Raw genomic sequence first — 12,500 nt, forward strand, 5'->3', positions numbered from 1 at the left:
TGTGTGTGTGTGTGTGTGTGTTTCGGCAGTGCGTACAGTGGCGGCGGTTCAGTGACCTGCCCCCCTTGACGCCTGAAAGCATCCAGGAACGAGTGTTTCAGGTGCTCAAGCTCTACGACAAGATCAACCCCGAGAAGGTACATACACACACACACACACACACACACAAACACACACACACAAACACACACACACTCAAGATCAACTCAGAGAAGGTACACACACACACACACACACACACACACATTCAAGATCAACGCCGAGAAGGTAGGGTGTTAATGACCGGTGTTACATCACACCCAACACACAGACACACACACACTTTTACACACACAGAGATACATACATATGCACAGGGATCATACTTATCACAGTAGTGTGTTCATTGGGCTTTTGTATCCTTTAATGTTGGTTGCTTGTGTGTTTGCGTGTGTGTGTGTGTGTGTGTGTGTGTGTGTGTGAGATAGCTCCAGGTGACGTCTCACTTCATGAAAGATCTGGGATTGGACAGTCTGGACCAGGTGGAGATTGTCATGGCGATGGAGGATGAGTTTGGTACGCCATGAAACATTACAGTGAATGCAGTCCACAACACGCCACCAATCAGTCAACAACAATCAACGACGCCATACAGTCAACAACAATAGTCAACAACACCATAAAGTCAACACCAACTCATTTCATCATCCCAGTTACTCTATATACAAGATCACTCATCTCAGATTAGGGATGCAAATGATTAATCGACTTTAGATTAATTGTCGATCAAGAGGTTGCTCGATCAAAATGTATTAATCACGATTAATCGCTAGAGGGCGCTAGTGCGAGAGACCGGTTGAAAACAAATGTTCTCTGTGTAATGCGGTATTGAAATACAATAGTTCCACTAGCTCACTCAGTTATCATTTGAACACCGTGCATGCTGCTGTCCTGCATGGCACCACCAGTTCACCTGGTCAACCTAAAATCACATCTACACTGTATTATACCTTCTCTCGCTTACTGCCGCGAGTTAAGGCTTATAGTCTTAAAACTCAGGTTAGCTATTAGCTCGTTAGCGGGCTAGCTCACTGAGACTTCATAGAGTTAGCTACCTAGCTCGTTAGCGGGCTAGCTCACCTTGCTATGAATGTGAATATCTCTGTCTACTCCCGCGCTAACGTGTGCCCGCGAGTTTGGCTCATGAGAGTTAGTAAGTAAGTAAGTAAGAGTTGAGTTGGCTATTTAGCTAGATAGCGGACTAGCTCACTCAGGCTTAATGATTAGATACCTAGCTCGTTAGCGGGCTAGCTTACCTTTGCCTGATGGCTTGTCATTAAGAATGTAACTACTCTATCCCTCACTACCGTGAGCGCGAGTTAAACTTCAGAGAGTTGTGTTGGCTATTTAGCTTGTAATAGCCTAGATGCAGTTTCTTCATAATCTATAGGCTCAATAATATTCTGTTTGGCTCTATTTAATTTCTTCTATTCTTTTTTTTTTTATGTCTGTTTCAAATGCAAGAACTGAGCCAGTCCATAATTTATTTCTTTTTTTTAAATTAATGAATGGATTTTGTTATACCATAACAAACTTTTCTGCTTTCTTTTCCTAATGCATAATTACTTGAGGAATGTATAATAGAATAGAATAGAATTATCATAATGTAATGTAATATAATAATAACTCAACTATTTAGCTGATATTTTTAAAGGCCCTATTGAAGCACTGAAACTCAGGTGAAAAACGCCGCTTATCAATTAATCGAAAGTCGATCGATAAGATTATCAACTAATGATTAATGAATTAATCGATATTTTGCATTCCTATCTCAGATCCTGAAGTCTACACACAACTCTACATATATGATCAGTCGTTTGTGTGTGGTTTTAGGCTTTGAGATCCCGGATGTGGAGGCAGCGACGTTGATGTGTGTGTGTGTGTGTGTGTGTGTGTGTGTGTGTGTGTGTGTGTGTGTGTGTGTGTGTGTGTGTGTGTGTGTGTGTGTGTGTGTGTGTGTGTGTGTGTGTGTGTGTGTGTGTGTGTGTGTGTGTGTGTGTAGGCTTTGAGATCCCGGACGTGGATGCAGAGAAGCTGATGTGTCCCCAGGACATCGTGAAGTACGTGGCAGAGAAGAAGGAGGTCCACTAATTAGCCCTGTCCTGTGAGTCAGCCAATCAACACACAGCTCTACCACAAAGCAGCCAATCAACACACAGCCCCACCACACAGCAGCCAATCAACACACAGCCCTACCACACAGCAGCCAATCAACACAAAGCTCTACCACAAAGCAGCCAATCAGCACACAGCCCCAACACACAGCAGCCAATCAACACACAGCTCTACCACAAAGCAGCCAATCAGCACACAGCCCCAACACACAGCAGCCAATCAGCACACAGCCCCAACACACAGCAGCCAATCAGCACACAGCTCCTACCACACAGCAGCCAATCAGCACACAGCCCTACCACACAGCAGCCAATCCGCTTCAAGCATGCCCAGTCATTAACCAATCAGCAAACAGCCCTACCACACAGCAGCCAATCCGCTTCAAGCATACCCAATCATTAACCAATCAACACTCAGGCAGCAGTCTCACAACAGCCAATCAGCACACAGCCCTGCCACACAGCAGCCAATCAGCTTCAAGCATACCCAGTCATTAACCAATCAACACACAGCCCCACCACACAGCAGCTAATCCGCTTCAAGCATACCCAGTCATTAGCCAATCAACACTCAGGCAGCAGTCTCACATAGTCAACCAATCAGAATGTAACGACGTGTTCTCTGTTCTGTTTCCTAGGCAACAGATCCCCTCGCCCTCCGCAAGCTCACCTGGGAACTTGTGATTGTTTATTTTATGTGAGTTACATAAACACGCATGTGGGTAAATAATTGTTTATTTAATGCGAGTTACATATACACCCATGCAGGTAAATAATTGTTTATTTTATGTGAGTGGAATATAAACCCATATGGGTAAATAAGTAAATAATTGTTTATTTTGTGTGAGTTAAATATAAACCCATATGGGTAAATAAGTAAATAATTGTTTATTTTATCTGAGTTACATATAAACCCATGCAAGTAGATAAGTCAATAATTGTATAAATAAATAAGGAAGGAGTTTGATAAATGTGTGTGTGTGTGTGTGTGTGGCGCTGCTCATCGGGTTCTGATGTGGACTATCAGGGCGTCGGCTCGGGTCTCAGTGGTGTTCTGAGCCCGTGGCGGACCGGGCCGGGCTGCCTGTAGGCTGCTGTGAGATCTGGGGGGGTTCTGACCCGTTTGGGTCGGTTCTTGTTGAGAGTTCTTGCAGAGCCCTCCAGCTCTGTGGTGCTGGGTCAGGAAGTGACGCTGATGGCTTCTTTCACCTGCTGGATTAAATGAAGTGAAAATAAATAATGTTTGGAATCCTTCTCTGGCTTCTTGTGTCAGTGGTGTGTGTGTGTGTTTTTTACAGCAGTGTGTGTCCAGTGTGTGTCTATCAGTAACACAGCTCGTTTCCATGGTTATAGTAACTATGCCCGCCGGTTTCCATGGAGTCCATGGACTTTGTTACAGTAATTATCTGTATTCTTTGGCCAAAGTAAAAGCTACTTTAGTATTCTTTGGGTGAGGTAAAACCTACTGAGTCTCTTGGAAACTTCGGGAAAAGCTTAACATGCAACATCCTGTCGCTAAAAGAAATTAAATGACATAATTTATGCTGTGGAAACTAAATTATTATATTTTTATTTATTTTTATATTATATAAAAATTAAATGTATTGCCGTTGTCGTTTTTTTCCCCAGTAGACGCCGGAGTTTGCACAGACAATTTGTTCCTAACACTGAACGGCAGAGCCATACATAACACTGAGGCGCCATCTAGCGGCTACAGAGAGACACTGCACCTACGCCGTGTTCGATATCATAGCCTACTACACGGAGTGACTGGGTTTGGAAACTTCTGCATGACCACGCCCCCACATAAACATTGACGTGTGTGTGTGTGAGTGTTTTGCGAGGACGTGCCTTTACTTGTTTGTATGTTTGTTTGATTTGACAATAAATATATGAAAACAAATACGACATTTAATTTAGTTAATAAGAGTGACAGGATATCCTCTGTTCAGTAAACTACACTGTTCGACAGTCAGGCGCCAGAAAACTCTCTCACATCAGGCAGGGTCCTCACATTTGGCAGCTACACTCTCTTTTGCCTGCGTGTCTCTCTCTCTCTCTCTTTTCCCTCTCTCTCTCTCTTTCGCCAGGCAACTCTTTTCTCTGCGTGTCTTCTTCCCTCTCTCTTCCTCTCTCTCCCCCTCTATTTCTCTTTCCCTCCCTCTCGCCAGATAACTCTTTTCTCTGCGTGTCTCCCTCTCTCTCTTTCTCTCTCCCCCTCTCTCTGTCTCTCTCTCTCTCTTCCTCTCCCTCCCTCTCTCGCCAGATAGCTCTCTTTTCTCTGCGTGTCTTCCTCTCTCCCTCTCTCCCTCTCTCTCTTCCTCCCTCTCTCTCTCTTTCTCATTAGCCTACCTCAGAAACTCTTTCAAGTGTGCCACTCGCCCTAAACTTAACGGGTTTCCGGTTTAAAAACATCTTTAAAAGTTGGAAGTCTCCAGAATTCCGCCTCCCAGGGCGCGCGCTTAATAGCAGTCAGATGGCCGAGTCGCCAACGCACCGTTTGCTCGTGCCTCCCCTCGATAACGCAAGCACACACACACATGCACAAACACACACACACACACACACACACACACACACACACACACTTTACGCAGTTGAGCTCTGCCCAGAGGCAGCATTTCCGTTAGAAAGCTAATCCAGCCTCCTCTTATTGCCTTCGTTGTTGGGTGGCTTTTTAGGTAAATCATTTTAGGAAACCCTAGACGGTCGGAATACAAACACGTTCTTTCAAAGGACAGAGAGAAAAATTATTTGCTGTCATTAAGGGTTTGTGAGTGAGTGTGTGTGTGTGTGTGTGTGTGTATTATTGCTGTTGGGAGACTGAAGACTGCTTGGATGGTGCGGGATGTCTAAGCGCACAGAATGCCCCACCGACTCATCTGGCTCGCGCTGGCCTGGCTGTGTGCAGGTAAACGTTAGTCCCTGAGGTCGTCTAATAGGCTTATTACTAAATCTTTATAATGTGCATAGTCTGTTTTTGTAATGCAGGAAACTGGAAATGTTGAGGTCGTTTTATCCGGTGGGTGCGTTTCAACGAAGGAGTGAGCGCTAACGTATTTAAAGTGGGCAAACTTGGCAATGTAGCTCAAGAGACTGACACGTATAGTCTTCATAGTAATAAAACCAGCACCAATATTACTAAATAATTATAATGTCCGTTGGATAATCTGTTTTTGTAAAACACAACACAGAGAGTTTAAGAATGGGCTTGATTAGGAAAGGGCGCGTGAACTTTCCGTTAGGTGTTGTGTGTGTAAAGCGCGTGTCACTTCAGCAGGTGAGGGGCTGTCGGGGGATTGCGGTGGCGGACAGATCGACCTGCTTCACGAGAAGCACGGCTTCATCCGTGCACATATCCCCGCTGAGATCAACTCACGAGAGAGCAGCACGAGCGACGACGAGCTCACCGGCTTCGCTCCTCAGCGGTACATCGCGTGCTCGTGGAGCGTCGAAGCTCCCGTGAGTCAGACGGTCCGGCTCGAGGTGCTGTCCATCGCCGAAGGCTCGCGTCTGCAGGTCCGCTTTCGACACCGGGAGTTTGAGACCGGGGAGAGCGCGCTGATGTCCGCTAACGGCACGGCTGAACTCACGTGGACCGTTCCAAAGGCAACCGGAGCCACACAGGCGCTCGAGGTGTTTTTCACTGGTGGTGAGTATGTTGAAGGTGGTGTGTGAGTGTGAGTGTGTGTGGGGTAAAAAGTGTATTATTGGTGTTGTTTAAGGATGTTTGTGTGAGGTATAACGTGTATTATTGTTTCTGTTGGGAGACTGAAGCTGATATTCAGTTCAATAGTTAATTAGTTACATTTTGATGAGTTGCAAAGAGATTACGTTTTGTTCTTGCTCTCAAAGCTCTCTGAATTATTATTAGAAAGCTAGAAAGAGTGTGTGTTTGTGTTTGTGTTGGTATGGTATGTGTGTGTGTGTGTGTGTGTGTGGGTGTGTGTGTGTGTGAATGTGTATGTGTTGGTACGGTATTTTTGATTCCCCTGCAAATGACTGTACTAGTACACGTGTGTGTGTGTGTGTGTGTGTGTGTGTGTGTGTGTGAATGTGGTATTGTTGATTCCCGTGCCATGACGGTACTAGTAAGCTATGTTTCCATCCTGACCTGTGTGTGTGTGTGTGTGTGTGGGTGTGTGTGTGTGTGTGTGTCTGGGGGGTCTGATAAAGGGGACTCTGCCCTTCCTCAGGAAGAGACACACAATGGAACGGAAACGTCTGCAGTGTTGTCGACACACTCGCTCACACACACAGAACCCACTGTCTCTCCCACACACACACACTCTCTCTCAGACAAAAACAGCAACCCTGACCCTCCCCACACCCCTCCATCACAAACCTTGGGTCAACAGACCACGCCCCCAGCTCACGTCACTCAAACACCGAACGCGACACACCCCCACACTCTCACACACACACACACACCTACACACCCACACTCTCTCTCACACACGCCCGACACGATACACCCACACACTCTCACGCAGCCTGACCTAGCACTCACACACTCGCGTACGGACTCTAGCACACACACACACTCTCCGACGGAATCGGAACTGGATCAGAGCCACATCGCACACACACTCCCACACATCGCCCCAGCGCACACACACACACACACTCGGTCGCCGACTTCCTCACACGCGTCAACACACACACAGGACACTCACGCACACGGTGCGTCAGACACAGGGGGTTTCCACGGTGACGCCCCGTCACGCGCAGAGGGGCGGAGCCTCCGAAGCATCAGTCACCGCCCAGAGGTCACCATGGAAACCACCTCAACCGGGACTGTGACCCCTCCGTCCTCGACCCTAGGACGCGATGACATCACGGAGCCTCAGGCAGAAGACAGAACTAGTCAAACACCGCTGGTGTCCTCTCAGGATCCAGGCATGAGCAATCGCCCGTCGAACCAGCCAGGAATGAGCAATCGCCCATCCAACCAGCCAGGCATGAGCAGTCGCCCATCCAACCAGCCAGGCATGAGCAGTCGCACACAGACAACCTCAGCCTTCCACACTCCAGACATTACTAATCATACACTGAACGCTGAGAGCACAGATTCAGACCAAACTAATCAACACTATGCCCTTTCTGAAACTGAGAGCACACTCACAGACACACACACACTCACAGAGACACACACACTCATAGACCCCAACACACTCACAGACACACACACACACCCAGCACAGACTGAGCACAATACAGACGATACTCAGACATTCTACGATATGCACATGACCGACTCTCCGCACAACACACACACCACACACACACCAGATTACATTAAAACCACACACACCACCAAGGCACCAGATCAGCACAACACACACTCACCACAAACACACACTGCAAACACACAATCAAACGAAACCGTGCACACACACACACTGAACCCGGGAGAGACACACACCTCACACGCCCATACCACACTCCCATCAGACACACCCACAGCACACACACACACCACACCCGCACAGCCACACACCACACCCCCAACGCAGTCAAGCCACACCCCTTCCCCTTCTCAGATGGCAGTAACTCCGCCCCTTGATGATTCTACCACTCTCTCTCTCTCTCCCTCCCTCTCTCCCTCCCTCTCTCCGTCTCTCTCTCTCTCTCCCTCCCTCTCTCCCTCTCTCTCTCCCTCTCTCTCTCTCTCTCCTTCTCTCTCTCTCTCTCCTTCTCTCTCTCCAACCACTTCTCTTTCTGACTCCGCCCATACTGGCTCTAAGCCCCACCCACATGACCCCACTGTGACCCCTGACCTCAGCTTTGAGGTCGTCACCATGACACCCAGACATTCTGATCTTCCCGCTGCTGGTGTCACCCCTCTTCCCTCCACACACACGTCCGGAACATTCAGAATGCGCACACACACACACACTCAGCACAGCACAGAACACACACACACAGATCCTAGCCAATCAGACGACAGCAGCACCACCCCTAGCCCTGCCCACCCTACAACACCTAGCCTGGAGGTGGCGCCAACACACACACAAACACAGAAAAATACACACACTAACACACACACTCAAACACAAACACAAACACAAACACAGAAAAATACACACACTAACACACAGACACAAACACAAACACAGAAAAATACACACACTAACACACAGACACAAACACAAACACAGAAAAATACACACACTAACACACAGACACAAACACAAATACAGAAAAATACACACACTAACACACAGAAACACACACACACTCCACTGCCCATTCCTTTGGACCCAGCCACGGGCAGCGCACACACCTCACCTCCAGACACACACACACCCCTGCCAGATACACACATACCCGCTCCAGACACACACACAACTTCACCAGACACACACACACCTGCGCCAGACACACACACACCTTCACCAGACACACACACACCCGTGTCAGACACACACACACCCGCGCCAGAGTCACGGACGCCACATCCACACACTTCTCCCCGGCTATCTGTCACACACACACACACACACACGCCCTCGCCCCGCCCCCTGACCTCCAGCGCGGCTCCTGATTGGACACACAGAGGCCGTGTTTTCATTGAAGAGGACCAACCGCCGCTGCTCAAAGGTGAGCTGTGATGTCATAGAGCTATGATGTCATATTCTGTTTTTTTTATATATTATATAAACATGATATTAAATGGTGATATCATATAAACATGATATTAAATGGTGATATATTATATAAAATGTGATATATAAAATTATTAAAGTGTATTATATAACCATGATATATGTGTCGTCGGTAGGGGAGCTTACACACACACACACACAAACACACACTAATATGTTATAATGTGTATTTAACCCCCAGAGGAGACACTCACACACACACATACACATACACACACAAACACACTAATATGTTATAATGTGTGTTTTAGAGGAGAGTTTTCAGCTGCTGCTGCAGGTGCTGATGGAGGACTGTTCACTAGTGGAGGGATCAGTAGAATGGGTACACCCTCACACTCACACACACACACACACCACACCACACCACACCACACCACACCACACACACACACACACACACACACACACACACACACACACACACACACACACACACACACTTACACTCACAGACAGAGACACACACAAACACACAGGCCAGCGAGTGTTTTGTGTTTTGCCTAGCAAAAAATGGATAGAGAACTGATTCAAAACTTTTAAATCGAGCAAAGACCGGTTCATGACATTTGAATACCGTTAAGGGACTTCACACATCGATGTAGTCGTATCTAACACGCTAAAAAACGGATATCGATACGTATCGTTTATTTTTTAAACCCCTAATACATACGCACGCACACACACACACAAACACACGGACACACAAACACATTTACACAGTCATGTTACACACTCCCACACACCCACATGCACACAAACACACATACACACACACACACACACAACCTCATGCATGCACACACACACACACGTTTTCTGTTGTGTTAATGTAACTCCTATTCTTCTGCAGTTGGAGCCCTTTCTGCAGAGGGCTTCAGGATACCAGAGCCATCATCTCAACTGGAGCAGGTATCACACACACACACACACACACACACACACACACACACACACACACACACACACACACACACTGGAGCAGGTATCATTCACATTTACATTTAGTAATTTAGCTTTTTGTCCAAAGCAAAGTACAAGGGAGAGAACAGGCAAGCTACGAGCATTAGAACCTTGTGTAACAATAAATACTACCTTACATTAGACATATTAAAAAACTCAAGGTTCCAGTTAGGAAGGGAGGTGCTCTCTGAAGAGTTGGGTCTTCAAGAGCTTTTGAAGTCAAAGAGGGACGCCACTGCTCTGGTAGTGCTAGGCAGTTCATTCCACAAACGTGAAACTACAAATGAGAATAGTCTGGACTGCCGTGCACAGACGGCAGTGCCAAACGATGCTCACAAGCAACCTGGGTGTAACATTTGCCCTTACGAGAGCATTTAGGTAGGAGTTATCACTCTGTAGGCAAGCATAAGATATGTATCACACACACACACACACACACACACACACACACACACACACACACACACACACACACACACACACACACACACACACACACACACACACATACTGGAAGAAGAGATTGACACTTTTATCTTTATAGGTTTTGAGTGTGACAGATAATAACATTCATAGTCATGGTTCTACTTTTGTTTTTATTTCACTGTGTGTGTGTGTGTGTGTGTGTGTGTGTGTGTGTGTGTGTGTGTGTGTGTGTGTGTGTGTGTGTGTGTGTGTGTGTGTGTTATAGTGGCTGCGTTCTACAGTCTGTCGTGGTGTTTCACACTGCTGCGGCTCTCTCTTGGATGAGAGGGGCGGAGTCTCTACTCCAGGAGGCGGGGCTAGCACAGGCCCTGAGGGCGGGGCTTATCGTCCAGGGAGTCAGAGTGAAGAACATCACAGTTGGAGGTGAGTGTGTGTGTGTGTGTTTGTGTGTATTTAAGTGTGTGTGTGTGTGTTTGGTGTGAGTGAGTGAGTGAGTGTGTGAGTAAGCGTGTGTTTGAGTGAGTGAGTGTGTGTGTGTGTATGAGTAAGCGTGTCTGTGTGTGTGAGTGAGTGTTTGGGTGTGTATTCGTGTGTGTCAGTGAGTGTGTGAGTGAGTGTGTCAGGGAGTGTGTGTGTGTGAGTGTGTAAGTGATTGAGTGTGTGTGTGTCTGACTGTGTTTATGTATGTGTATATATGTGTACGTGTGTGTATGAGAGTGTGTGTGTGAGTGTGTGTATGTATGTACAGTACTTTGCATAAGTATTCACCCCCTTGGATGTTTTACCCTTTTATGGCTTTTATAAATCAGTCATGGTCAATATAAGTTGGCTTTTTGGACAAAAAAAATCACAAAATAGCTCTCTTTAATGTCAAAGTGAAAACATATTTCTACACAGTAATGTAAATTAAATAAAAATATGTAATGAAAATAAGTGATTGCATAAGTATTCACCCCCTTTATATAGACTGACCTAATTCAACAGAGGTCCAGCCAATTAGTGCTAGAAGTCTCACAATTAGTGAAATGGGGATCAGTGTGCAGTGAATGTGTCTCAAGTGATTGTAGTATAACGACACCTGTGTCTGGAAGGTCCATTCACTGGTCAGTATTCAGTAATCAGTATTCCTGGCTACTGTTACACCATGAAGACCAAAGATCACCCTAAGAAACTCAGAGAAAAGGTTATTGAAAAGTATAGGTCAGGGGAAGGATACAAAAAAATGTGAGGACGGCCTGATCTAGGCAGATTTACACATGTGCAACAATCCATCCATTTTCTTGATGATGGATTTAACAGAATTCCAGGGGATGTTTAGTGCCTTGGACATTTTTTTGTATCCTTCCCCTGACTAATACTTTACAACAACCTTTTCTCTGAGTTGCTTAGAGTGATCTTGGGTCTTAATGGTTTAACAATAGCCAGTAATACTGATTACTGAATACTGACCAGTGAATGGACCTTCCAGACACAGGTGTCGTTATACTACAATCACTTGAGACACATTCACTGCACACTGATCCCCATTTCACTCATTGTGAGAGTTCTAGCACTAATTGGCTGGACCTCTGTTGAATTAGGTCAGTCTATATAAAGGGGGTGAATACTTATGCAATCACTTATTTTCATTACATATTTTTATTTAATTTACATAACTGTGTAGAAATATGTTTTCACTTTGAAGTTAAAGAGAGCTATTTTGTGAATTCTTTTGTCCAAAAAGCCAACTTATATTGACCATGACTGATTTATAAAATCAATAAAAGGGTAAAACATCCAAGGGGGTGAATACTTATGCAAGGCACTGTGTATGTATGTGTAAGTGTGTGTAAGAGAGATTGTGATTGTGATTATCTTCCTCTCAGGCCTCCAGGTGAGCGTATGTGATTGGTTGCTGGAGTGTAGGGCGGGGTTTGAGTGTGTTTCTATTGGACGGAACTTCACCTGTCGCTCTGCCTGCCACGCCCTCTTCTGCCACAACCACGGAATCTGTGTTCATCACCGTGGGCAACCGCCTTCCTGCCAGTGGGTACAGTGTGTGTGTGTGTGTGTGTGTGTGTGTGTGTGTGTGTGTGTGTGTGTGTGTTTGTTTGTGTTGGTGTGTGTGTGTGTGTGTGTGTGTGTGTTTGTGTGTGTGTGTGTTTGTTTGTGTGTGTGTAGGTGTGTAGGTGTGTAGGTGTCCTGTGGAAGAGAAGTTCTGGTACATGGGGTGGCGTTGTGACGTGTGTGTGTGTGTGTGTGTGTGTGTGTGTGTGTGTGTGTGTGTGTGTGTGTGTGTGTGTGTGTGTGTGTG

General features: G+C 46.2%; 2 protein-coding genes across 3 annotated transcripts in view; both read left to right on the forward strand.

The window, feature by feature from the left end:
- Positions 1–3,407, forward strand: part of ndufab1a (NADH:ubiquinone oxidoreductase subunit AB1a) — a 4,473-nt gene extending 1,066 nt beyond the window's left edge. The window contains exons 2-5 of one of the 2 annotated variants that reach the window (XM_080853728.1): positions 30–137; positions 468–555; positions 2,042–2,143; positions 2,792–3,407. In XM_080853728.1, the coding sequence (XP_080709854.1) occupies positions 30–137; positions 468–555; positions 2,042–2,130 (285 nt within the window). In that variant the 3' untranslated portion in view covers positions 2,131–2,143; positions 2,792–3,407. The remainder of the gene's footprint in view (positions 1–29; positions 138–467; positions 556–2,041; positions 2,144–2,791) is intronic. The other variant, XM_080853729.1, reaches the window with a different exon arrangement.
- A 1,547-nt stretch (positions 3,408–4,954) lies between these two features.
- Positions 4,955–12,500, forward strand: part of LOC308362591 (uncharacterized protein) — a 13,072-nt gene continuing 5,526 nt past the window's right edge. The window contains exons 1-7 of the mRNA XM_080835312.1: positions 4,955–5,064; positions 5,431–5,805; positions 6,330–8,756; positions 9,073–9,143; positions 9,672–9,730; positions 10,473–10,630; positions 12,073–12,232. Coding sequence (XP_080691438.1) covers positions 5,019–5,064; positions 5,431–5,805; positions 6,330–8,756; positions 9,073–9,143; positions 9,672–9,730; positions 10,473–10,630; positions 12,073–12,232 — 3,296 coding nt within the window. The 5' untranslated portion in view covers positions 4,955–5,018. The remainder of the gene's footprint in view (positions 5,065–5,430; positions 5,806–6,329; positions 8,757–9,072; positions 9,144–9,671; positions 9,731–10,472; positions 10,631–12,072; positions 12,233–12,500) is intronic.

This window comes from Sprattus sprattus, assembly GCF_963457725.1.
Source record: "Sprattus sprattus genome assembly, chromosome: 1".
Classification (NCBI taxonomy): Eukaryota; Metazoa; Chordata; class Actinopteri; order Clupeiformes; family Clupeidae; genus Sprattus; species Sprattus sprattus.